This window comes from Gnatocerus cornutus, chromosome 1, assembly GCF_029298725.1.
Source record: "Gnatocerus cornutus isolate USDA-ARS CGAHR chromosome 1, icGnaCorn1.1, whole genome shotgun sequence".
NCBI lineage: Eukaryota > Metazoa > Arthropoda > Insecta > Coleoptera > Tenebrionidae > Gnatocerus > Gnatocerus cornutus.
The window spans coordinates 33,185,625-33,211,465 of record NC_142233.1 but is presented as its reverse complement, the minus strand read 5'-3'; the positions used below and the strand labels follow the sequence as shown (position 1 = coordinate 33,211,465).

The 25,841-nt window shown below is 44.3% G+C and overlaps 3 protein-coding genes across 12 annotated transcripts; 2 read left to right on the top strand and 1 right to left on the bottom strand.

The window, feature by feature from the left end:
* On the top strand, positions 1-14,567 carry Bruce (BIR repeat containing ubiquitin-conjugating enzyme). 7 transcript variants are annotated; one of them, XM_088034093.1, is made up of 22 exons: positions 2-284; positions 341-522; positions 570-695; positions 746-981; positions 1,158-1,606; positions 1,656-2,753; positions 2,801-4,055; positions 4,105-4,739; positions 4,797-4,961; positions 5,017-5,399; positions 5,448-6,545; positions 6,640-6,954; positions 7,002-8,024; positions 8,077-8,571; positions 8,622-9,039; positions 9,087-9,312; positions 9,359-11,697; positions 11,752-11,961; positions 12,012-12,725; positions 12,779-12,962; positions 13,007-13,251; positions 13,303-14,567. In XM_088034093.1, the coding sequence occupies exons 1-22, from the start codon at positions 86-88 to the stop codon at positions 14,280-14,282; spliced, it is 12,975 nt and encodes a 4,324-aa protein (XP_087890219.1). In that variant the 5' UTR covers positions 2-85; the 3' UTR covers positions 14,283-14,567. The 7 variants fall into 7 exon arrangements, with proteins under 7 accessions (XP_087890204.1, XP_087890184.1, XP_087890181.1 ...); XM_088034078.1 differs by having other exon boundaries at positions 1-284; positions 5,448-6,551; positions 9,359-11,961; XM_088034058.1 differs by having other exon boundaries at positions 1-284; positions 4,105-4,961; positions 5,448-6,551; positions 12,006-12,725.
* Positions 14,567-24,188, top strand: LOC148181921 (uncharacterized). 4 transcript variants are annotated; one of them, XM_088034135.1, is made up of 4 exons: positions 14,567-14,708; positions 14,757-15,162; positions 21,756-22,581; positions 22,637-22,654. In XM_088034135.1, the coding sequence occupies exons 2-4, from the start codon at positions 14,765-14,767 to the stop codon at positions 22,637-22,639; spliced, it is 1,227 nt and encodes a 408-aa protein (XP_087890261.1). In that variant the 5' UTR covers positions 14,567-14,708; positions 14,757-14,764; the 3' UTR covers positions 22,640-22,654. The 4 variants fall into 4 exon arrangements, with proteins under 4 accessions (XP_087890261.1, XP_087890240.1, XP_087890251.1 ...); XM_088034114.1 differs by lacking the exons at positions 21,756-22,581; positions 22,637-22,654 and adding an exon at positions 22,678-24,188; XM_088034125.1 differs by lacking the exon at positions 22,637-22,654 and having other exon boundaries at positions 21,756-22,628.
* On the bottom strand, positions 24,125-25,285 carry LOC148181920 (transmembrane protein 179). Its single transcript, XM_088034164.1, has 4 exons — positions 25,083-25,285; positions 24,896-25,039; positions 24,687-24,848; positions 24,125-24,637 (listed from the first exon to the last, which is right to left on the bottom strand). Exons 1-4 carry the CDS (start codon positions 25,190-25,192, stop codon positions 24,343-24,345), a joined length of 711 nt encoding a protein of 236 aa, XP_087890290.1. The 5' UTR covers positions 25,193-25,285; the 3' UTR covers positions 24,125-24,342.
* Positions 25,286-25,841: the final 556 nt, after the last annotated feature.

Below are 25,841 nucleotides of genomic sequence, written 5' to 3'. Positions count from 1 at the left end.
CGCGCACACCGATCGTGACTTGTCAGCTGTCATAACCGACCAGTTCTGCCATTGACACTTCAACTTCCACAAATGGTGGTTTTCGATGGCGCAAGATGTGTTCAGCAAAATGGCTGAGGATCCTTGGTTGTTAAATGAAGACGGTTACTTGAACGCGGATACTGATATAAAGGAAATCATCTATCACCCGACCTTGAATGTGATTTTGATATGTACCAACAGTGGAATCGTCCGGGTGTTGGATGTCAACTCGGGTGTTGTTCTTCAATCCAGCTATCTCTCAGGTAAGCCAAAAATACCTCGAAGCCACTGAAACCGCGAGATTCCGCACTTCTTGCAGCAATAAACCAAAACGAAGTAACGTGTAAGTACATTCCCGGCCAAGATAGAGTGTTGTTCAGCGATGGACAAGCAATCGGAGTCAGATCGGACTATAACAGCGTCCTCCTCCTCGACAGTATTCTGCAGAAACCAGTATCGGACCCGAAGAAGGAAATCAAGCTTGAACTACCACTTTCTGAGGTAAAACACACCCAATCTCTCACTGCCATTCTCACTTATCTCCTCAGGCAATCATCTTGAAACAAAGCCTGACTTCAGCCAACGTCGGCGGCATTGAACATGTGATAAACGAACTGACTGACGTGATCCTCAACGCCCAAAAGCAGTCAAAGAAGGGCATCAAGGCCCAAAAAGTAACAACATTAAACCAGGGGAATACCCCACTTACACCTTTGTTTTTCAGTGGAACACCGTCTGTCTCCAACTCCCTTTGGAGATGCTCCAGGGCGCCGCCATGAGCAGCGTCTCCGAGCTGTTACTCAAAAACCAACACACCCCGGAGCTGAGCGTCGCGTCGGCCGTCCAAGAGCGACTATCGGAGCTCAGTGGCGAGCAGGGCAGCGCCTCGGACCGCAGATCCATGGCGAGCGAGGCTAAAAGACGCGAAACCTTCTCACATTGGCCCCACATGGACTACAAGTGAGTGACCTTGAAACCATGAGTCATGCGACAGCGTGACCTTGAAATGAGAATCGATGGGAGCGGCGTGCAAAAGGCCTTTACTCAATGCGCATTACCTAATTTCTCCCTAATCAAAAGACAAATCATGTATTTGAAGCTTTTTTCTTAATGTTACGTGACGTTTTTTTTCCTAGGTGGGCCCTTCCGGACCAGATGGCCCAAGCTGGGTTCTACCACCAGCCTAACGCTTCCGGCGACGACCGCGCAATGTGTTTCACCTGCACAGTATGTCTGGTATGCTGGGAGCGCACGGACGAGCCTTGGAGTGAGCACGAGCGTCACTCCCCCAACTGCCCGTTTGTCATGGGTGAATACACCCAGAACGTACCATTATCAGTGACCTACGCTACAAACCCAGCAATCGATGCCACTTACCGGGGCGTCAACGTCAAAACGCTTGGGACATCGACGCAGAGTCACATCCTACCAACAGCCAACTGCGAGGGTCTGATCTCAGTGTTTGACATCTCGGGGAAGATCTCCAGGACACATTCGTTTTTTGTCACACAGTTTGATTCGCATATCCTGGAGAAATACACGCAGGATTTCGGAGTCCCGGGGACATGGAGCGATGTGGACGAAAGTAAGTAACTCCGTCGACATTTCAAGTGCTCTAACACTCTTATTTACAGTGAAGTACCCGGCGGAGAAGAGAATAACGGCTCTGTCTATTGTCGGGCCTCCGGAGACGACATCCATCACGCGACCAACGATTATCTGCGGCCTCCAGATCCGGTGTCGATCCAACCAAAAGTACCAATTTCCGATCATCGACGACCAAAACAAGAACTGCATGGAGGTGGTCGATGCCGCCACCACGTCCACCAACACCAGCTGCTTGTATCTCGTAGTGTACGACTTCATGTACACCAAAGATAAAGATGAACCTGACGGCGAGAAGAAGGCTCCTGAAGTTAACGCGGTCCCGGAGCCTTCTCCTCCCAAAAACGAGACCATTGATGAGAACCAGAAGAACAGTAGCTATCACGTGGTGCATCCCGACGTCTTCGTTGAACACCTTTCGTCAATTTACAAGACTTTGATACCTGGTGAGAGTGACGAAGTGTTTTTGCCGCCTCCAGTGTTGGTGAACAAACCGCAGCAGCACTCCGGCCCTCGTGTTATACCCATCGACATGCCTATTACCGAGACGGACGCAGCACAAACGGAGCCTTTCATTATCAATCAAGATTACTCTTTTATGAATGGCCAGTTGAGCAGTATCCTCTCGGAGACGTTCGAAAAGAGCATCTCCGACCACATCACGGAGCTCAAGAACAGCAAAACGACCAACAAGTTGAATTACAGTCGAGCGGTTCAGTGCGTTTCGCTCCCAGCGGAGTACAAGAACCGAACGGATTTGGAGATCTCGGATATCTTAGCGACGCAAGATGGACGTCATCTTCTCGTCGTGGTTAAAAGTTGCGCCGATGGAAAGAGTGCGCTGATTACGTACGCCTTGGATTTGAGCCAGAAGATGGTGAAGTTAATAGAAGAGCCTCTTTTGATGCGTGAATTGAACAATAACGAGAAACCGGTGGAGGTAAACATGCTGCCGGTTATCGACAAGCTGGGGGAGTTTGAAGAACATGCGAACAATGGAGTTGTGGGGAACATCGTCATGGTGAGCGTCGACGGGGCTGTGAGAATCGTGGAGTTATCGACGATGAAGACCATCTGCATGGCTCAGTTAGAAAGCGAGAAGTTCGTGTCTGCGGCGTATTGCAACAGTAAGTCATAATTTTTCAAATTCACTATTTTACACCCTTTTTTGTAGGTTTGGAGCGCCTCTGCGCCTCCACCGAGAAAGGCGCTCTTCACTTCTACGCCCTCAACGACACCGACAACGAATCCTCCGAGGATCACGAAGACGACGACCTCTTCGGCACTACCACCGACGGCGCTCCTTCCAATCCCGCCCAACCAGCAGATTCGCTCGATGGAGGCGAGTTGACCCGCTGTTTCCACGACCCTCCGGAGATAATCAGCGTGGCTGATTTGAAACGCTTGCACGCCCTCTGTCTGTTCGAGCCGTTGAAAGCCGGTTACTGCGCTGTGGTTCCGCCTTGTTGGAGCGAGATCCAGCAAGCCCAAAGACAACGACGGTATCCCCAGAGTCTCAAGGCGGATTGCGACCAATACACCAAGACGTGGCGCTTGCAAACTGACACGACGACGTGGGACGAGCACATTTTCGAGATTACTTTACCGAGTCCGATGGCTTTAGGGCACGTGGATGTTCACTTCAGTTTGCAGTCGTCGACGGCGTTGCCCCACGTTGAAGTGACTTTGCTCAGGCAGAATACGAGTGGGATTGGGCATAAGAAGGATGTTAAGTTTGCTGTGGACGAAACAATTACGATTGATATGTTGCAACAGTGGGCAGACAATCCTGTTATTAGTCAAGAGTATTTGAGGGCTCACAACGCGGATATCTTGGCGGGGCCCGTCAACATCGCCACGTGTTTGGACTTGTCAGAGCAGTGCGGAGTTGTTACTTTAACGAGTCCCAAGTTGTTTAAATCCAGAAATCGGACTTTGTTGTTGCATATTAGGGCTGTGTATTCAAAAGAAGAAGCTAACAACAAAAGTTCTTCAGTGAAAGGAAAACGGTCGGAGAGTAAGGAAAAGACGAGTCAGTGTTCTTCGCACAAGAACGAATTCTACATGGGTTGTGACTGCATTCACGAGTTGAGTGTTACGGTGTACAGTTCCAAGCATACGGAAGTTCCTCACGAAAGAACTCAAAGGAATTTGATGTTAGAATCCAACGCGTTCATTCAGTCTTTGCTGTTGACCGCGATGAACAATTCCTCCAACGAGGTCGTGTCTTTGTCATTGGACATCCTCAACTGGATCGCCTCGATCCGGTTAATCCGCAATAGAAGTAACAATGGTGAAGTCCCGAATCAACAGATGGAGTTCCTTTACGTCATAGAATACAATTTAGCGAAATTGTTGCAGCAGTGCTTATTAATGGGCGAGCGAAGTGTGGCGCATAAATGTATCAAACTCATCGAGATCTGCTGCAAGTGAGTATCTTCCCCAAGAAAAAATTGAGATGTTAATTTATTTTTCCAGTGGGGCGAAGAACATGAACGATTCTATTCGTTCACGTCTCGAATTTAACATCCTGAAAGCTCTCCTGTCGCTTTTGAACGCCATCACCGAAGTGCGATCTCCTGGGGGGCTTCAGTGGATTTTCGCCCTCCTCTTGAAAGTCACCTCAAAGAATGCCCACTACGTCGCTACGAAATGCGTCACTCTTCTCAACAAAATGTCGGAGGGGTTGGAAAGTCGCACCAACCCTTACCACCTCCTGCTTCGTAGCCGCTACGGGTTATACGGCACCCCCCTCGAACTCGAGCTATTCGACATCGAACCGCCCCCATACGCCAAAAGCAGCAGTACATACGTACACACGTACGCCTCAGCGGTCGCGGGTGACAATAACAATCAACCGACAGACCTCTTCGATTCGTACTCGTTGAACAAAGAAGGTATCAACCCCAAGGAGGTCCTGTCAGGAACCGAAACTAAACTAAAGTGGCGAAATCTGGCGCCGCCGAAGATCTACAGAGGGTTGATAGAGACGGAGTCGTTGCATTTTACGTGCGTTTCTGCAAGCGAAGGGACGAGATTAGAACGAGCAGATGCGTCAAATAACATCGTGATCAATGAGATTCCCTTCTCTGTGACTCCCTTCCATGGCCAAGGTTCGTCAAACAAGTTGGAAGTCGACGCGGTTAAACAATTGGCTGATCTGATTGCAGAAGATTCTGCGGTGGCGACGTCGGAGTTCAAAACTGCGGCTGATTTTAAAGCTGCGACGAACTCGCTGCCCACTACTTCGGGGGCGGTTAACTGGGATGATAACGATTATCAGGTGTTCGTCGGAGGACTACCAGAGGTGGGAAACCACCTCCTGAAGAAGTTAGGTGAGAGGAAGCGGCAACAGTGTTTGGTTTCAGTTGTTTTAACACATTTTTTTAGATTCTATGTATCAAGACTTGAAAACTATGGAGAATAAAAACAGTGCGGTGAAGAACGTGTGGCAGCCGGAGAGCCTTTTATCCTCAGCCAACAGTAACAGTTTGCCATGGCAACACTTGCTAGTAACGCCACCACAACAAGTTATAGTTGTAGAGAGGATGCACTCCGGGGCGAGGAGGTTTGTTACTTTGGATTTCGGGCAGCCGGTGCTCCTCACTGATGTCCTCTTGCCGTCTTGTAACGACTTGGTGTCTGTCAGCATCGACATCTGGTTGAAGAGTGAAGACATCGATGGAACTCGTTTGGTGGTGGCGTCCGACATCGGCACACGGAATTTGGTGTTGAACGATCTGCAACCTCCGCCTCTGTGTCGTTACATGAAGGTGAGTTTCACTTCTTTGATTTCTTCCAAATACTATTTGTGACTTTAGATTACTACGGTCGGTCGCTACGGGATGACCACCGCTCGCTGCAGAATTCCCACAGGTTATTTCTACGGACACGTGGTGGTCCTCCCCGAAGAAGTCCCTCCAGAACTCGCTCAAAACACTTCAAGTTTGGCGTGTACGGACCTAGAGAAGCAACTTACCATTTTATCTAAACTCTTCGAGGATATCAGCTGTAGGTACAGCTTGGCTTGTTCGAAACTCAAAGAACTGTTGCGTCCATTCTTGGTCGCCGACATGAAAAACGCTTCTCATTTGGCCACGTACATGAACATCATGCGAGATAAAGTCCTCAATACCAGTAATCCCGAGCACAGTAAGATCTTCAGCGCATACCAAGAATCTATAACGTACCAGAGGCAGTTGAACACTGTCCGCAACGTAATGAACCGTCTGGAAGGAAGCATCAATAAAGTGCCAGTGGTTCTAAAGAGCGGAAAAGACATCGCCAACACCTCCACAGACAAACTAAGAGCCATCGCTGAAGGCCTCTTGGAAGTTCTTTTAACTATTGACACCACCATCGATGTGGACCCCGTGACTTGCCGCAAACTCTTCCAGGGGTTGTGCGTGTCGCAAGCGTCGCGTTTGCAACTCCTCGCGGCGATTTTCTTGGATAAGTCCTGCAGAACGAAGAACTACTGGGGCAACTTCTTAGCCGATACTCTGACGGAGATGTTTGCCACCTCCAACACTGTGAAGTTTCCTCAAGACCGCGTCTTCATTCTTTTGGCGTATTTGAGCAGGAGGAGTCCTGAAAGGAGTGCGATCATCGACGCCGGTCTTCGAGTGGTGTCGCAGACTTTGAGTCCTTTGATGGACAATCGCCAGAATCTGCTAGCGGTGTCTGTCGACTTACCACTGCTTTCATGGCTGTTGATGTACTTGTCGCTCCAGTTGGATCTGAGCAAAGGAAGCCTCCAGTCCATTACAAGATGGGATTGGGTTTTCGGCGAAATCGTAGGAAAAGCCAATGCTGAGAGCTCCAAAATCAACAGCCGCAAGAAGTGCTACAAGCGAATGAGCAAGCAACAGTTGGATAATTTGGACGCCGCGCACAAGCTGGTGCAATCTTCAGCTCAGGTAAAGGTAAAGGCACGAAGTGAGAGGAGGTGCTCTGATTTCGTTGCTGCAGCGCCTCCTGAAGATTGGTGTAAATATCGCGATGTTTTTCTAGGCTTTGTCGACATTGTCCAACCATGCGGCTTGTCTGACATCCAAATTGGACGCCGCGTTGAAAACTCAACAGTTTTTAATGAAGAAAGTCAAGTACAAGTTTATGGATATGAAGAACGCACCAACGGAAGGGCCTCTGGCGGCGAAGAAGCTCAAAGAAACCAACTCCGATCCGGCCGTCGAGAAGCTGAGTGAGAAGAAAATGCCTCAACACATCGACGTGACGCACTGTCTGGCGGTGGCGAAGGGGCTACTGACTCTTGTGCTCTCCATGGACCACTCTAGCAGCGCCGACATGCTTTTACTGTCTTTCAAGGTGAATACACCAGCTGTTGTAACTTTTTACTACTTCTTCTTCTTCAGGTCATGGCGCGACTCGTCAGCATGGCCAAAATCAAGCTCGGCCAGCTAATGAACCAAGAGCAACTCCTGAGCTTAATCAGGTTTTGCTTGTCTTCGAAAATTCCCTGGGCCCCCCACGCCCTCGCATGCCTTCTCCAAGACATTATGGAGAACGAGATCGACACCGACAGCGGCGCGTCTACAAGTTGGGCCACAAACGACTTCCTTTCCGACGTCGCAAATCTCTGCGAATTTACCGACGACGAAGGTTTCGTCTCAGAACCTGTCATCCCCTTGACCATGAAATCTAACAATCAGTTGCCTTCAGTTTACGAATCCGACGACTCGGACTTGGAGGAAATCGTCGATGGTTTTCTGGATAAAGAATCAACTTCTTCGTCGAAGAAGCCGCCGAAAGCCCCCACACACACTCACACCACGAATTCGATCGCGTTGGATTCGCGATTGGATTTGAGTGTGGACGCCTCCGCCGAGATCTCGCTGCGAAAGTTGATAAACAAGAACACGCAAGGGTTGTTGCAAAATGTGAATGCTCCAGTGTTGACTGAAGAGAGTGAAGATGCTCTAACACCGTGGCCGACTGTTATCATGCCTTTCCAACCGGAGACGCTTCTGGGGAATACAATCATGTTAACGCAGTGTTTCGACTCTTTATTCGAAAATCTTCAGATGCAGGATTCCGCGAATATTGAACACATTCTGCAGTTGTGGTTGACGCTCAACAGTCCGTATAAAGATGACAAGTTTGATCCTTCGGCTGTGCCACAGATTATTCTTAAAGAAAACGCGGTGATGTCGCTGATTTCCGCCATCGCGTGGGCACCAGGTCTCTCTTTGATCACGTGGTGTGTGGCTTTGCAGACTTTAACACTGGTTTGCAACAGCAACGGGACGACGGAAGCGAATTTATACTGGACGGACTGTCATGGGATGGCCTCTTGCATCGTCAATCATCCAGATTTTGTGCAGATTTTCATGAGGTTGCTCTCAGGAACCGGTCTCACCTTCATCGACAAAGTTTTGGTAAGTTTCATCTTCTGCTTCATTCAGAGCATCATTGTTTTTTTACCCACAGGCGGGTCCGTCGCTCTGCAAGGCTTTAAACGACTTCTTGGACAGATTGCTGATGAGGTGCTACGTAGAGAACCCGCGCAGTAAAACGGGAAAGCTGCTGAAGACGTTGTTGCTCAAAATCGTCCACCAGTTGGTGCAACCTTCTGGTCCACTCGCTCTCCGGCAAGGGCCGTTGGACGTGCAATGTAAACTCTTGAAATCGATGTTGGACGTTGACTATTCCAACGCGGATTTAAGCATCGCCATGAGCATCTTCGAGAGCACTGGGGTCCTGGTGCATTCCTACTTCGTCAACGTAGACAAAATCAAGTGTATAAACATCGGAGAGAAGCACAACGTCGTCACCACCACTTTCAACGAAATCTTCGCGTGCGTGATGGGATCCGATCCGATTAAAATGGACCTGCAGGTCTCCACCGACGTGTTGTTCTTGCGACTGTTGAAGTTCTTAGGGAAGTTGGTGCAGACGCAGTTTAGACAAGGCAATGATCAACCGGTAAGTGATGTTTGTACGAAGAATCGATTGGTATTTATTGTTGTCTGCAGGAGGCAATGGACGTGGAGTCTTTGGCTTCGTCCCAAACCGACGAAAGCAAAGCCGAGCAAATCCACCAAGACTCCTTGCGCAACCGTGAAGAAAACTTCGCAGACATTGTCCTCCAACACCATGCGAGTGTCATCCGCCTCTGCCAGTCTTTAGCAGCGTGTAAATCTTCATCTCTTTGCATGCTAGCGAACGTTTCGCAGAAGGCAGCGTTTTCTAATTTGAGTGAGCCCAGCAACGTCGGAGACGCCGTTTTCCACGTGTTGGCGCTCTTGGCGAAACGCACCACTGATAAGAAGTTGATGCTGCCACCTCTTCTTCAGTTTCTTTCGCACGCTCCACAGTTAAGCGAGCCTCTGCTGTGGTTCATCCTTCAAGTGCTGAACACTGAAGACGCTATCATGAACTTCCTGCAAGCTGGTAAGTTTCTAGAGCTGCGATTAAACCAGAAATTGACGTGTTTTTAGGTGGTATTGACATTTTGAGTCGAAGCTTCGTCACCAGCAGCAATACGCCGAACACGATCTCCAAGTCCGGGACTATTTCGATAGTCATGCAGCATTTTAGTGGGATAAATCCAACCTCGGACGCGAACACGGCGATCGCGTCGGCTTCGGCCTCCAGGAAACTGCAGCAAGCTACCATTGAGAATAAACTGTCGTTGGTTAATTTCGCGCCATGCTGTACAATCAGGTGAGTGTTGAGCTGCGAAACTTCGTTTATTGATTGTAACTTTTAGTTGTCCATCGGGGACGGCGCAACCCGCGGAAGTGCTCATTCAAGGCACCGCGGCGACTCACCGCCGCGCTCGGTCGCCCCAATGGAGTTACCACTTTTACCCCGATGAAGCTCACACGGAGCTTACTCTGCAGCTCCCCAGCGCTATTTTACTTCGCGAGGTTCATTTGCAGCCTCATTTGAGTGCGTTGGCGACGTGTCCTTCAGCTGTAGCTTTGGAGGTGTCGGCCAACGGTCCGTCACGTTTGGTGCCCGTTTGTCCTCCGCTTCCAACGAGCGGAATGGTTTTTATCAGACTCCATCTACCAGTTCCTGAAGTAGTCAATTGTGTTTTAATCCGACTGTATAGACCAAGAGACGCCAACAACATTGGCTTATCTCAGATCCGCCTCCTGGGGAACTTGGCGTTTGGGGGTAGTACCAATCAGAATATCACGGACCCGGTGGAGGACGAATCGCATTGTCGCCACAGCTTAGGATGGTTGCGGTTGCTCCATCATTGCTTCACTTTACCGACCGGACAGGATTTAACAAAACAAGTGATTGCGTGCGCTTCGGCAGTGCCGAGGTTGTTGAGTACCTGTTGCGAGTTGTTGCTAGTACCCTCGCATGTGCTTCCGATCTATTTGCCCTGTCTGGAAAAGGTGCTCAGAGAGTTGAGTTTGCACAGCTTGGAGAACGGCAACACCGCCATTGGGATTTTGTTGAATAGTCGATCCAGCATCATCGAACCGCTGAATTTCGCCGACAACGCTTGGCAGGATCGGTTGTTGATCAACGCCACCGGTTACCAATCCGCCTGCGAGCTACTGTATCAAATATGCGAACACCAAGACCCGGAGACCTTCTACAGAGTTAAGATGATGTTGGAGTGGCTACAAAACGCGGCGGTTGAAGCCATGCAGACTGGAAACACGCAGTCTTGCAATCCGGCGTACATCTCCAGTATCGCCTCCATTCTGTGGTCCGCCAACCAAGCGCACGTGAGCTACGACTTGCCGTCGATGGTAACGTTGGATCTCTTCGACACCGTGTACAACCTGAAGACGTGTGTGGAGAACAACATCGCTCTTAAGTACTCCTTGGACTCGCTGCTCTGCAGTTTGTGTTACATTCGCCCCGAACTCTTCCCCGTCCTCCTCCAACGCATCGGCGTGTTGGTCCCCAATCTGTCCACTGACCACGGCGCTTCCATCTCCGACGACCGCAAAGACTCCGAAAGCATAACGGACGACAACAAACAAACCTTCGAGTTAGACTCGGAGTGGTACGGACACCTCGTCATGGGAGAACTATCAAAACTGAGCTTATCAAACGAACAACTGGAAACGGTGGCGTTGGTGAGTCGCTCTCCTTCAGCGATCCAACAACTTCTAGACTCCGGGTTGCCGAAGATGTTGAACAGTGCTATATTCGAGTTCTGTACTTCGAACGAGGACAACTCCGTTCCGATGGCAAAACTAGAGAACGTAACGGCGATTTTGAAGTTCTTCACCGACGTCAGTGATGAGAAAACCATGCGCGATTGGTTGGGCTCCTCTGACGGCTCATCTTTCTGGCTGGAACTGCTCAATTGGCTGTGCAAAAAACCCTTCATGAACAAGTCGAATCTCCAATCGGAAGCTCACGCTCAATTAGAAGAAGTTTGTGTTAAGTTTTTGTCAAAGTGTTGTCTTTGCCATCCTCAGAACCAAGCGCGACTGGCAACAGTTCTTTGCAAAGTCATCGATCTACAGAGCAACGGCATCTCTGGCTTTATGCGTAGACTCACCTTACAACTTCTGCTTGAAAACGAGAAGATTCCTGTCAGTATTAAAGCCGACGAGACTTTGTACAAAAGTGTGAAGTTGACTCAGGCTTACTTACCCGTGCATCCGGCCTTCAAGCAAACGTACAACAGAGCGCTGCTCTACCTGAGCACCAACACAACTCTCGCTGATATTCTCGAGCAACACATTTACTTCAACACGACGTATAAAATGCAGAGCAACACCTCCACGAAGAGGAAGTTACTCGACAAAAAAGACTTTTTCAAGGGTTGGTTTCCCGAGGAATCCGACTTGAGCATGGCTGCCGGTGTGACCGCCAAAGATAAACGTGCCAAAGACGCCAAGAACCAAGCAGTGTCGTCAACGCCACAGTCAAAAAAGAAAAGATACGCGGCTGCGGAGAACATCAGCAGCGGGGACGTCATCGGAGGGCGACTCATCAAGTGCGAGTCGTACTCGGATCAGCCCTTGCCGCTCAGTTTGAATCTTGGACAGTTGTTGAGACTGATTGAAACGAAAGGAACGACACCGGATTGGCCCTGCGTGCATTTGTCAGTCTGTCAGAATAAGAGTAAGAACGAGGAGGTGAAAGGTCTTTTTATTGATGGTGTTAATTTCTTTTTAGTTGGTGATAAGAAGAGCGAGAGTAGCGACGTAGATTCTAGCGTGTACCAACAGCAACCCTTCAGCAGTGCCTTACAAGTGTTCAGTTCGATGGGAGGGTTGGCGCTTCTGGCGCGCCATCTTCCAACGGTGTATCCAGAGGCGGTGCGGCCGCCCCAGAAGGAGAAGACGACGTCCGAGCAGTCGGACTCCGAGTGGATAAAAGTCGAAGGTAAACTCGTTTCTTTTGTGTTCCAATCATTTCACTGGTCTCAGGTATAGATTGCGATGACATCTACGAAGATGTCGAGGAAACAGTCGGGACCAGTTCACCTTCAAAGTCCTCCGGGCTCATTTCCAACGTTCCAGCTCACTCTCTCACTGCCTTTGGGCTCTTCTTAAGACTGCCAGGATACGCGGAGGTCCTTCTCAAAGACATGAAGAAAGCTCTGTGTCTCCTGCGATTAGTACTAGGCGTGACCGACGACGGCGAAGGGGGCGACATCTTCCAGTCACCCATCGCGGATTCGCTACCCACGTTGCCTTTCGAAGTGTTACGCAAACTTTACGATGCTACTCCTCTGAGCACCGACGACGGACGCTTGTTGAGGCGCATCAGCATCAACACGGGGGTGGTGCATTTGTTGCTGGCTTGTTTGGGGATTTTCACTCATCAGACGCAGGCGAACGCGGATAAAGATGGAAATAAAGACCCTAAAACGAAGGAAGACAGGTCGCAGTTGTACTGGGCGAAAGGAACGGGATTCGGGACAGGATCTACACAACAAAGTTGGAATGTTGAGCAAGCGCTACTCAAGCAGAGGAGCGAAGAAGAGCACGTGACGGTTTTGCTGCAAGTTCTGGCGAGCTACATCAGTCCGAACGGGGAGGCGGCGGACGAGCTCATGGAGGACGTTTTGCCGGCGTCGTTCCACGATCTTTTGGCCAACAGCTCGTTGCTGCCTGCTCTTAGCTCCTACCTGAGGAACGATTCAGGTAAGGGAGGAAAGGAAATCGTTAAATACGTTGTTGTTATAATTCTCTTGTAGTATTGGACATGGCAAGACACATCCCGCTGTACAGAGCGGCCCTGCAGCTCCTGAGGGCTCTGGCGACGAGTTCGCAGTTGGTCGACCTCTTGTTACCCCAAAAGTCGCGCATCAACGAGCCCTCCATTAGCTCGTTGTTGAAGAATATGAAGACCTGCGTAGACACGTACGCATCAAAATTAAGGTAAATTTCCCACGACACTTTCTGGAAATAACGCAATTGTCCAGGCTCAACACAAAAACCAACACGAAATTCAAGACGAAGCTTCGAGAGCAACTCGAGGAACTCGAACAAGGCGAAGGTTTGGCGACTTTAATGCCCGACATCCAAGACACGGCTAACTTGGTGTCGAAGGTCACATCTGGCCTCATCGATGCGGACCAAGATAACGATGGTGACTCTCCCATGGACCGCCTCAACTCCATCTCTCTGGAGGAGAGGTACCTGAAAATCATGAAGAGTTTGCAGTTTGGTAAGTTGAACAACCCCTCGGTGGATAAAGTGCTGATTTTTTGTCCTTCAGGATCCTTCGAGATGATCACCGATCTCCCGGAAGGCGGCGTGAAGTTCGTCGTGTCCCACCACTTCGAAAGCAATGCGAAATCCACTGGCGAGCAGTCGCACCCGGCGCGGGTAAAACGCATCGCTCAAGAAGCCGTGACTCTGTCGACGAGTTTGCCATTGAGCTACAGCAGTTCCGTTTTCGTGCGCTACGACACGTCTCGTTTAGACGTGATGAAGGTTTTGATCACCGGCCCGGCGGACACCCCCTACGCCAATGGTTGCTTCGAACTGGACGTGTTCTTCCCCCCTGACTACCCGCTGTCTCCTATGATGATCAATCTCGAGACCACGGGCCACCACACGATTAGATTTAATCCGAATTTATATAACGACGGCAAAGTTTGTCTGTCGGTTTTGAACACTTGGCATGGAAGACCCGAGGAGAAGTGGAACGCTCAGACTTCGAGTTTCCTGCAAGTTCTGGTTTCTATCCAAAGTTTGATTCTAGTGCCAGAGCCCTATTTTAACGAACCAGGGTATGAACGATCGAGAGGGACGCCTGCGGGGACGCAGAGTTCGAGAGAATATAATGCTAATATCTGTCAGGCTACGGTGAGATGGGCGATGTTAGAACAAATTATAAATCCGTGTTTGTGCTTCAAGGAGATTATACACACACATTTCTACTTAAAACGACACGAGATTATCGCCCAAGTCGAAGGGTGGATTAAAGACCTGGAGACCGACATCACGGAGAAGAGGATATCGAGGAGCGCGAATAAGAGATCGCCGTCAGCTAACATCGATAGTTTTAAGAAGATTTTCCAACAGTTAAAAGAGCAGTTGATGAAACTTAAGCCGCCGGAGGGAATTGTCACGGAGGAGGAGGCGCCCCCGAAGCCCGAGAGCGCCGTCAACGGGGCCGAGTCCCAAGAAATCGACACCGATATTGACATGGAGAAAATGGTCAAAGAAATGTGCGAATTTGACACGACATAATCTGTTTGCATTTAGAGTTTTTTTAACCAAAATTTAGACAATACATTTGTACGATCCCAAGTTTCGGTAGTTAAAATCAGTTGGTAATTGTATTATTTTATACTGAAGAACCGCATGACTGATGATGGGAGACGTGGTTACCAGTTTCTTGTGTCATAAGTGATTTTTTACAGTGATCTTTGTGTAAAAATTAATTTTGTATTATGACTTTGTAAATTTCTTTCATTTAAATTTACTGTTAAGACACAAATGTGATTTAAGAATGAATAAAATAATTTTGTTTTATCTGGGGATTTTTGTCGGTTGGTACTGCACGGTCACCAGACGCCATTTTAACAGAGTGATGCGATGGTGTATTCCGTGCTTTCGGGGGACAAATTCACACTGTAAAATCCGGTGTAAACAAACTTAACCTAGACAACAACAGTGAGTGAGTGGCCCCCATGTCTTCGCTTCGTTAATCGTAGGTTTTAGCCCCCGAAATGGAACACAAGGAGCTTCAAATCGGCAGTGACTTGGACGCCGAATCCGAACAAGTCGAAATAATCGGAATTCACACTTTATGTCGGCTGTGTGCCACCCAAAACGACCGCCTGATGGGAATTTACAGTGAAGAGGGCATCACCAACGACCTGTCCAACAAAATCAATCTGTACCTCCCAGTGAAAGTCGCTGAGACAGACGACCTCCCGTTGCAGTGCTGCTGGAACTGCGCCACGACGCTCCTTGCGTGGCACGAACTCGTTGTGACGAGCGTGGAAATTGACAGGAAGTTCCGGAACTCGCAGTTCATAGCAGACAAACAGACGACGGAAACGGAGGGTTTTGATCATCCAGAAACGGGGATCAGCGACGACAATGACGGCTGTGATGACGAAGGGTAAGATCTCTCTAGGAAATCGGGGGAAACGATAGGAAATCAGAAAAAATCACTATAAAATCAGGGAAAATCGGAGAAATTCACTAGAAAATCAAGGGAAGTGACTAGGATATCAGGGGAATCACAAAGAAATCAGTCGAGTAAAATTACTAGCAATAAAATTAAAGAAAATTTCTAAGATGCCACTGAAATGTCAGATTATGCAGTTTGTTCTAACAACCTGTGGACAGAGCATTACTATAATACTGATAGGAATGTTGCAGACTCACAAATTATTAGGTACAGTAGACCCCCGGAAATTTGGAATTTCACGAGTAACAGTTAATTGAAGTATGTAGTTTAATGAGATTTAAGTCAGTGCAAAGAACAACAACAAAATTATGAGTTAAAATTTTTGTCTTTGAATAGTAGTGTTCGCAAACATTAAGAAAAATGCTTGAAATAAATAAAATCCTTTATAATTAAAGAAACTGAAAACTTAAATGGCAGAGAAAATTTTGGGACCAAAAAAGAAATAAATGAAAGAAAGAAAGAGATTTTTTTACTACAAAATAGTTACTTGTAATATGTTTGATAAGAGTTGATTGTTTTAATTTCTTTTAATATTAAAAATTTGTGTTGTTTGTTAATATGTTAATAAATTTTGTTAAAGTTTTTATAGGTATACATATTTTGAATTAAAAAACGTTCGAACTAATTATGTTGCCTTAAAACGTATGTTTATTGAACTCGATTGTCCGTGCTGGTTCCGGTCCCGAGAAGCACGGATAATCGAGGTTGTACTGTAATTGGAGCGGTATTTTCCGAATTGCTTTATTTTATCCGAGTTTGACCATTCATTTTTTTCATTACAGTTTTTATGCGTCCTTAAAACAAGACAAAATTGATTATTTTGTAGCTTAAGAAAATCAAGATTATAAAATATGTATACGCATGCATTTATTATTAAAGTGGGTTAATAATACTCCGTATTATCCCACTTTTTGATTATCCGAAGTACCTTCCAAGAGCAGCGCGGATAATCGGAGTTCTACTGTTTTATAGTGTAATGAGAAGTATACAGTTTTTTAGCTCCTTCCCGAAAAAACACATACATTTTTGAAAATCCTTTAAAACTCTGCATTAAAAATGTTTTTTTCTCCTAACCTCACAAAAAGTCACTATTTTTTATTCGTTTTTAGACAGTTAAGTAGGCAGTTTTGTTATAAGTAATGAAAAGCGCTCGTTGACATGAAAACATTTTTGCTGCCTAGGCAGAAAATGTATTTTTGTGACGGTTACTATATATTTGAGACTTATTATACATTTTGTATGGCACTTAAACGATCTTAACTTTGAAACTCTTTGAAACCAATATTTTTCACATTAAATGTCATCAATGACCACTACATGCATAGCCATCCATGTTTATAGTTCAATTTGCGTTCACTCATTGTCGGTCGTGGAAATGAATCTAACGCTTGGAGAAAAAGTAATATTTGTTATTTGACCGAAAAGTGGCTTTTCTGTCTCGCAATTTTGCATACGCTTCGCTCGACAAAAAGTACCACTCTCATCCCGTATAACAAAATCTACTATTTTATGAGTGTTAAAACAAGTTGATTGACATTTTGCATATGGCGACTCTATATTAAACTAAATGAGATAGTCAATAAAAAAAAACTTGATTTGGCTCAATTTGTTTTATAAATAAGTTAAAAATGCTTCAAAATACTGCAACACAATTTTCAATAAAAAAAAAAGTATATATATTTAAGTTATCATCGTTTCTGATTGCCAAAATTTTCAAGTCTATATAGGCGCAAAGTTCCATTTACAGATTGTTAGGACACGTACATTATCATCATAGGAATAATTACACTGGTCAAAACAATTTTTGTTGGCGGCGTAAAAAGTTGATATTCTTATGTAATTTGATGCCCTGAATACGTTGGTAAAATTTGATTTTTTTTGATGAAGAAAAATTTCAAAATTTATATAAATCACGTAATTAAAAAAAAAACTCTTTTATTACTTATTACACTTTTTCTGGTATGATATTAGAAATTTTGTTCTTTTAGCCCATTCCAAAAAAAAATCCATTCCATAATTATTATTTTTAATAAGGTAAGTTGTGGTAAATATTTGTTTTAAGAAAATTGACACATCTTTTCATTGTAACTGCAACTATGACAAAAGTAACCTGAGTTGTTTCCTCAGAAGTCAGGACCATCGAACGTAACTTAGAATAGTTATTACGGCATAATATCTAAAATCAATTATTATTTCTCGTATCAGATTGAAATAATTATGCTTCACCTAAAATTTAAATAAGTTGATTACTGAAAATTTTTAAGAAATCTGGGATAATCGAAAAGTATTTGGTAATTCACAGTTGATTCTTCCTGATTTCCTTGTGCTTTCCTCTGATTTTCTAGTGATTTCCCCTGATTTCCCTTGGTTTCATAATGATTTCCTCAAATCTTAGTTTTAACTTTGTGTAAGTTAAATTTACTTGAATCATCCAGACTTGTGAATTGCCTTACACAAATGTTGTTATGTTGGCAGGAGCGAGTCCAAGGCCACCCCCACAAGTCTGGATGATATCAAAAAACCGAAATCGACAAGAAAAACCGAATCGATCACGTGTCTTCCTCTGCAAGAGCCGCCTCCTCTTGACACCTACATTACCGACATGGAGCAACAGTTCATCGATCCCGAACTAGTGGACAATCCGGAGTATAAAATCGACATCGATAACGATAACGAAGGAGTTTCGGACGAGGAAAACAAGAGCGAGGAATACAAATCGGACGGGGAAGAGGAGCGCCCGTATTTCGGGTGCCAGTACTGTCCAGCAATCTTCTTTTCCCGGAGGAGCATCGCGGATCATGTTAAACACGAACATGACAAAGAGTACGAGAAGTTTATCCAAGCGCCGAAACCGGCGAATCCAGCGATTGAAGCTAACATTAAGAAGGAGAAACGGAAACATAATAAGATTGACCAGGAGGCGATAAACGCCGCCAAGGTGGTGGTGGAGGGCCGGATTTACTACAACTGTAAAGAATGCGGGAAAAACCTACACTCGCCCTACACTTACACGTGGCATATGAGGATCCACACCGGCGAGCGCCCCTACGTCTGCGACCTCTGCGGGAAGCAGTTCCGAGTCTCCCAAGGCTTAGTCCGCCACCTCCGGGAAACCCATGAAGGCATTAAAAAATTTCCTTGCGACCTCTGCGGGCGAATGTTCGCCACACGACGCAACGTCGAAGAGCACCGCAGAATCCACACCAACGAGCGACCGTACGTTTGTGATCTCTGCGGGAAGTCCTTCAAACAGAAGGCTTCGCTCTTCGTCCACAAGAGGTCGCACCGGAATTACTTTCCCTTCAAGTGTAGCTATTGTAATCAGGGCTTCCGGACGAAGCCGCCGCTGTTGGTACATATTACTAGACATACCGGGGAAAAACCGTACAAATGTGACGTTTGCGGGAGGTGTTTCCGGATCAAGTACGAGTTAAAACGCCACAGACTTATCCATTCAGATGAGAAGCCGTGGGTGTGCAATATTTGTGGGTTCAGTTTCCGGCAGAAGCGGTATCTGAGGAACCACACCAAGTCGAATCATTCGGTGTTGACTACGTGAATTTGTGTTGTGATTACATTCCAGGAGTTGCAGCTATGAGTTTTGTGTATTTGTTGCAATAAAAGTGTATCGATATCTTCAGATTATCTGTATAAAAGTGGCGCTGGAGGGATTTAACTTGTCGTTAATTATTTAGTCTAGGCAAAATAGACACAAAAGTTTCAACAGCTCGGAATGATTCCCATAGGGCTTATTTTTTGCGTAGACGTTCATTTTATTGTTCCAAACAAAATGTCAAAAGTCCCCGTCTATAGGTGGGTTGCTAAAAGTTACGCGGTGGTAAATGTCAAAAAAAAACAAATATTTGCAAATATCTTGTCACTGGTGATTCCAATGACAAAAATACTTACTATGAAAATTGTACCTTATCAAATTTGCCATAAAAATGATCTGGTCATATTTTTCGTAGGAGTTACCATTGTTGAGATATGAAAGTATTTTTCAAAATTTTAAGAATTTTATTTTTTTGTGCACCACAGTCGAAACAGAACTTCCGCAGTTTCTTTTTCATATCTATTTTGTTCAAGAACTTCTAGTTTTTGAGAGTCCTCAAATGAACAGGAAGACTTTTATGTATATCTTTGTTGAAATCGTACAATCTAGACTCATTTACCTAACATTCAGGTAAGATGAATCGCGGCAATTACCACATACTGTTAAAAAATAAAACTTAACTTTTCACTCAAAATTAAAACTATAACTCTTACCACCATTAAAACGATTACTTTTCACTAGTTTATTAAACTTCATTTTAGTCTTTATGTCTGTCTTCAGCAATAATAAAGTTGGTCATTACCAATATTTAAAATTGGTAAAGCACAACATTTTTAACCATTTTGTCACTTTAAAATCCTTTAGAGTTCTTAAAAGCAGAAATGGTTTTCGACGATTGACGATAAAACTAGCAAATTTGGTTTAGTCCCAAAATAAAAAAAATTGAAATTTGGTGAAGTTGATAAGCCTACCGTAAATTATAATGTCGACAAATTTCATTGATTTAGTGTTTAAATTGTCAAAGTTACGTACTTTTAGAGAAAATAGTGGAATTTTTCATTCTTCCGAAGAACAAAAATTTCTGAAATTGCTCTTTCTTGCTCTAATATTTTGCCATTTAGCACATTTAATACACGCGCCGAAAGTAATAACTGCTCTAATTTTGATTGTCTTGGCGTTCAAATTACCAAATTTACGAAATTTTATAATAAATGAAAGAAAATTTTGGTTTATCCTCTTAATAAAAATTTCTAAAAATGATCCTTGCTCAAAAATTTTGTGATTTAGTAAAGTAACTAAAAAGTCTGTTGTAAATTATAGTGTCGACAAATTTTATTGTTTTTGCGTTTAAACTGGCAAAGTTACGTAATTTTGCAGAAAATGCTGACTTTTTAATCTTCCTAAGAGTAAAATTTTCTAGATTTGCTCTTTCTTGTTCTAATATTTTGACATTTGGCACAGTAAATAAACATGTTAAAAGTAGTAAATAAGTCCAATTTTTACTGTATTGGTGTTAAAACTACAAAAGATACGGAATTCAATAGAATAAAGAGGTAAATTTTCGTTTATCTTGTCAAAAAAAAATTCTAAAATTGTTCTTTCTTGCTCTAATATTTTGTCATGTGCCACATTAAATTAACATGCCAAAAATAGTAACTACCCCAATTTTGATTGTCTTGACGTTAAAATTAACAAAATTACGAAACTTTAGAGTAAATAGATAGAAAATTTGTTTTACCCTCTTAAAAAAAATCTGAAATTGCGCTTTCTTGTTCTAATATGTTGCCATTTGGCACAGTTAATAAACATGTCGAATGTAGTAATTAGTCTCATTTTTATTGTATTGGTGTTAAAACTACCAAAGATACGGAATTCAGTAAAAAAAATCAAAAATTTTCGTTTACCATGGCAAAAAAAATTAATTATTTTATTTATATTATTTTGACATTTGGCACAATAAATAAACATGTCGAAAATAGTAATAACCCCAATTTTGATTGTATTGACGTTAAAATTACCAAAATTACGGAATTTTATAGTATAGAGAGGGAAATTTTGGCTTATCTTCTTAATAAAAATTATTTGGCACTGTTAATAAACGTCTCAAAAGTAGTAACTACTTCAATTTTCATTGTATTGGCATTAAAACTACCAAAATTGCGAAAAAATGATAAATTGGAATAAAATGTTAAGTTCTCATGGGTATGTGAATTCTAAGAGCTGTTCTAAGGTCTTTAAAATACCCGTTTATACATTAAGAATTTTACCATCAGTCAACGTTTTCGTACACGTGAAACATACTTCTGTCATTCTGTGTACAAAGAATTGCTCAAATATTTCAAACTATCGTTCTAGATAACTAAATCACTATGTTATTACACTATAGACGGCAGATCTTAATATTGTTAATTGTCAAACTTGCCTCTAAAGACGGTGATGGAGACTAAAATGTAACATTTTGGAGATAATGATAACTGTGCCTTCACCTATTTCAGATAAACTACTCAATTTTGTATTTTAAAATGGCAGTTAGAACTATATCAAGTTCTTGGAGAAAACATACCCAAAGAAATTCAATCTGAAGAAGAATGAAATTAATCCGGTGGATTAGACTTTTTCGATGTTATAAAAAAAGCGCTCAAAGTATTCTATTTTGAAGATGCTGTGAAAAAGAGGCAATTTCTTGTAAATTTCAAAAAAAAACACAATATCTTGAAAACGATTAGTCCTACGAAAAATATTATAATTTTTTTTTGTTGCAAATTTGATGAGGTACTATTTTTCTAATAGGTGCTTTCGTGACGAAATATTTGCAAAGAATTGTTTTCTTTGACATTGACCACCGCGTAACTTTTTTAGCAGCACACCAATTCATGGTGACTTTTGACAATTTCATGCTTATTTTGCCTGGACTATATTACATTGTAGTCTGAATACGTCCCCACACGTCACTTTTCCCTGCTTCCAGATTAGCCGCCGCTGAAGGAAATATAGTGGCCTTATTCAACCACATCAAAAAGGAGCCGACAGATCCACAACCAAAACAGTTAATGGCGCCCAACCAGTGCGAAATTTGCGAAAAACTCCTCAGTTGCCGCTCCAACTACCTCAGCCACGTTAAAACCCACGTGAGCGACAACTACTGCCGCCTCTGTTGCAACAGCTACAACACCAAATTCAAACTTAACAGCCACTCCACCTCCCACAAAGACGGTAAAGATGCTCCCCAGACATTCGTGCAGTGCGACTTCGAAGACTGTCTCCTCCAGTTCCCATCGAAGTTGCAACTCCACCACCATAAAAACACTCACTTTAATGTGACCACGTTCCAGTGCGAAATCTGCGGGAGGCAGTTTTGGAAGAAGTCCGCGTTGGAGAGCCACGGACTCAAACACGAAAAGAAAATTAGCTGTAAAGTCTGCGGGAAGGTGTTGTCTAGTAAGAAGACTTTAAGGGACCATCGGAGGTTGCACACAGGGGAAAAACCCTACAAATGCCGACACTGTGACGAGGTCTTCCGGTGTCAGAGTGGATTGAAGTACCATGAAGTCATCCACAGTGGCGTGAAGAAGTACCGATGCCAACTTTGCGGGATGAATTTCCTGAGGTCCAACTATTTGAAGGGACATTTGAGGATTCACGCTAAGGAAAAACCGTACCAGTGCCAACATTGTAACGAGAAATTCGGGCAAATGGGGGTGCTGAAAAGACACGAAGCGCGGATGCACATCAAATGCGGTCTTTGCGAGGCGGTAGTGGGGCGACGGGGAAACCTCAAAGAACACATGTGGAAGGTCCACGACACAAAGTGACTTTTTACAATAAAAATTTCATTCTCAAATTTTGCAGTAGTGCCAACTCAGTGACTTCTATACCCGCCTCTTTTTCAGATACAAACTGGTTATCGACGAAGACCTGAAACCGCTCCCAGGATTCTGCCCCATCTGTCAAACTACCATAAGTAGAGCCCGTGATCTCAGACGCCACATTTCAAGTTGCCATCCTGATCCGGCATCATCGAAAAAATTCGATGATGTTGCCAACCTTACCACAAAAACCTGCACTGAATGCAACACGTCTTTTGAAAATCGCACGCAACTGAAGAAACACGTTGAAGAAGTGCACAAGTTAAAGCAGACACGCCACAGAAGGAGGAAAAACGAGATTTCTCCTCAGTTTTACTGCGATGTTTGCGAAAAAGGCTTCACCAGGAAGCACGATATGGAGAAGCACCGCGTCCAAGTGCACTCTTTGGCCACTCAAAGCAAAGAAAACAAGAACTTGGAGGTGTTAACAAAGTGTCGAAATCGAGACTCGGATGGTAAACTCTTCTACTGTTGTGATTACTGCCAAAGACGCTTCACACAGAGTTATAATCTCATGCGGCATCGGACTATCCACACAGGAGTGAAAGAGTTCTTCTGCCACATCTGCGGAGTCGGTTTCCGGATGTCCAACGGCCTCAAACGACACATTGAAGCCTCTCACAACCGCGTGAAGAACTACAAGTGTGAAGTTTGCAACAAGAGCTTCAACGCAAAGGCTACAAGAGACGAGCACTTGAACATCCACACAGACAACAGACCTTTTGTTTGCGACGTCTGTGGGAAGAATTTTAAGCAACGGGCGTCGCTACATGTACATAAAATGTTCCATTCTGATACGTATCGATTCGAGTGTACAAACTGTGGGAAAAAATTTCGTAGGCAACAAGATTTGAAGGTGCACGGGTGGTTGCACACAGGCCACAGACCACATTCTTGCCACCAGTGTAAAGCGGCCTTTAGACTCAAGCATGATCTTAATAGACATTTACGGATTCACGAAAAGAGGGTGACGTGCGTCTGTGGGGTTTGCGAGGCGGTTTTCAGTCGGGAGCGGCACTTAAAACTACACGAAAAAATCCATGAGGGTGTTAAAGTGTTAGTGAAAACCGAACACAATGCGGAGGGGGGAGGGTGATGAGGGGAAATTGAAGGTTTTAGGGTGGAATTCATACTCGTCACTTAAGAAAACCTTACGCTAAACTTATGCTAAGTTGACCGTTTGGAATTCATAGACGTTTTGTTGTCCTTTCAGTGTCTGCATATACATAAAGATACCATAATATTATTTTTAAAATAATGTCTAACCATTTCTATATAATCAACATTTTTCATAAAAGCTCTAATTCCATTTTAAGAATTAGTTCTCCTTAAGATATTTCTTAAGTAAGATTTTATTGAGTTAAAAAAATCTCAGTGTCGACTATGAATTCCACCCTTAGTGCTCACGTTGAAAAGGTCGTTGAGGAGGTACCAACCCAACCAACTCCCCATTTCGTCTGAAATATCAACATCGTATAAATAATATATTACTTAGTATAAATTACAGGAATGACTCTAAAGTTTCTAAAATAAAAGCGAAATGGAGTTACTACTCTATCACAATCGCAATAAACATAAGCCTACTCAATTAAACCCCACAATTTGGTAAACAGTATTGTGAATGAGCAGAGAAATGTGAATTATTGCATAAATCAACAAATACGGGTACTTTAAAACCCCGGAAACTAATCACTCAGCGGCTGTGGCTGTCGTGTCTTGACTGTGGGTCGATTCGCGCCCCAAAGAGCTCCCGGGAGATTCAGAATTCTCGTTGATAAGTCGTTGGCGCTCTCTGTACATCGACACGCGGATGTTCTCCAGCTGGTGGTAGCGACACAGTTTTAGCAGCGCGAAAACCGACAGCCCCACCCACGTCGCAAAAGAGCCCCAAACTCCAAACTGCGCAGTCCCCAATTCTATGTAAAAATTCGTCGTGTTAATCCCATCCTGTTTATCTATAGCTTGACCGGCGGCGAGCTCGCACCTAAAACTTGAAAATTAAAACAGGAAAGTTGAATTTGGAGCGAGTTTACGATGGAAATCGTTGAGTGACGTTTTGGCACCAGACCATGAAACCCAGCGTAATCATGAGAGCGGCGATGATTGTCATCCCGCATAAAATTATGCCTGTCAGGACGTCGAAGAATGCCGACAGGAAACTACTGTCTGTGCCTTTGTACAAGAACAGGGACAACCTGGAAGATGACCGGTGAAGCACTGATTATAATAAAGAGGGAATTACCGATAAATTTGGACGATTGACACCAAACACAGCACGACACCCACAAAAATCGTGTAATTGCAGTAACATTGCGATGCCCAGTTTACTTTTAGCTGGCCGTCAGCTTCTTGCCATTCTCCAGTGGAAAAAAGCAAGCAATGACCCCTAAAAAGGAAATTAGGGCTGCTCCCATGGGATCGCTACTAACCTGAATTCGTCTTGGTGCAAACTCATGGGAACCACAATGCAGAGAGACAAAATGAATGCGATTACATAACCAGCGATTTGGCTAAGTAATACGATATTACTTAAAGCCATTTCTTTGTTTTCTTTTACGGCGTAATAAACATAGGAGATTGACGACTGTCACTGTGACAATCAGCTGTCAGATGCGGTGCCAACCGCACGGCGCGAAAGTCACTAAGAGAATATGGGGGCGGTGGGGATTCAAATTTTGTTGTTGAAAAAAACACGGAAATTTTGAGTAGTGCTTAATGTAAACAGCGTAGAGCTAAAAGATTGTTCGATTGCGACATTACTCGGCCATTAAAAGTTGGATAAGTGGCAAACAGTGTCACCACACCACCAACACAAAACAAACTGTTCTGATATTGGGATAGTACAGGGTTTTTATAAATGTTTCTAAAGCGCAGCTCATTGCTATCAGGGTACCATAGTCGCTGTATTGATGACGTCACGCAAAGTATAGCGACCGACACTACCGATTCTAAAATTTTAGCGACATTTGGTGAGATATGGGGCGTTGTAATGATAAGGTTGGCAACGATAGATGTAACTAAATCGTGATGACAAAAGTATTCGTAAAACCGCGTAGTTTTTAAAAAGACTACTTTTTTTTTTAATTTACGCAATCGTTTGAAAATATCGTAAAGTCCGTTTTTTTATTAAAAAAACCACCAACACCGCACTCTCCCACCACTTTACAACCGGCAACGTCGTCGATGGT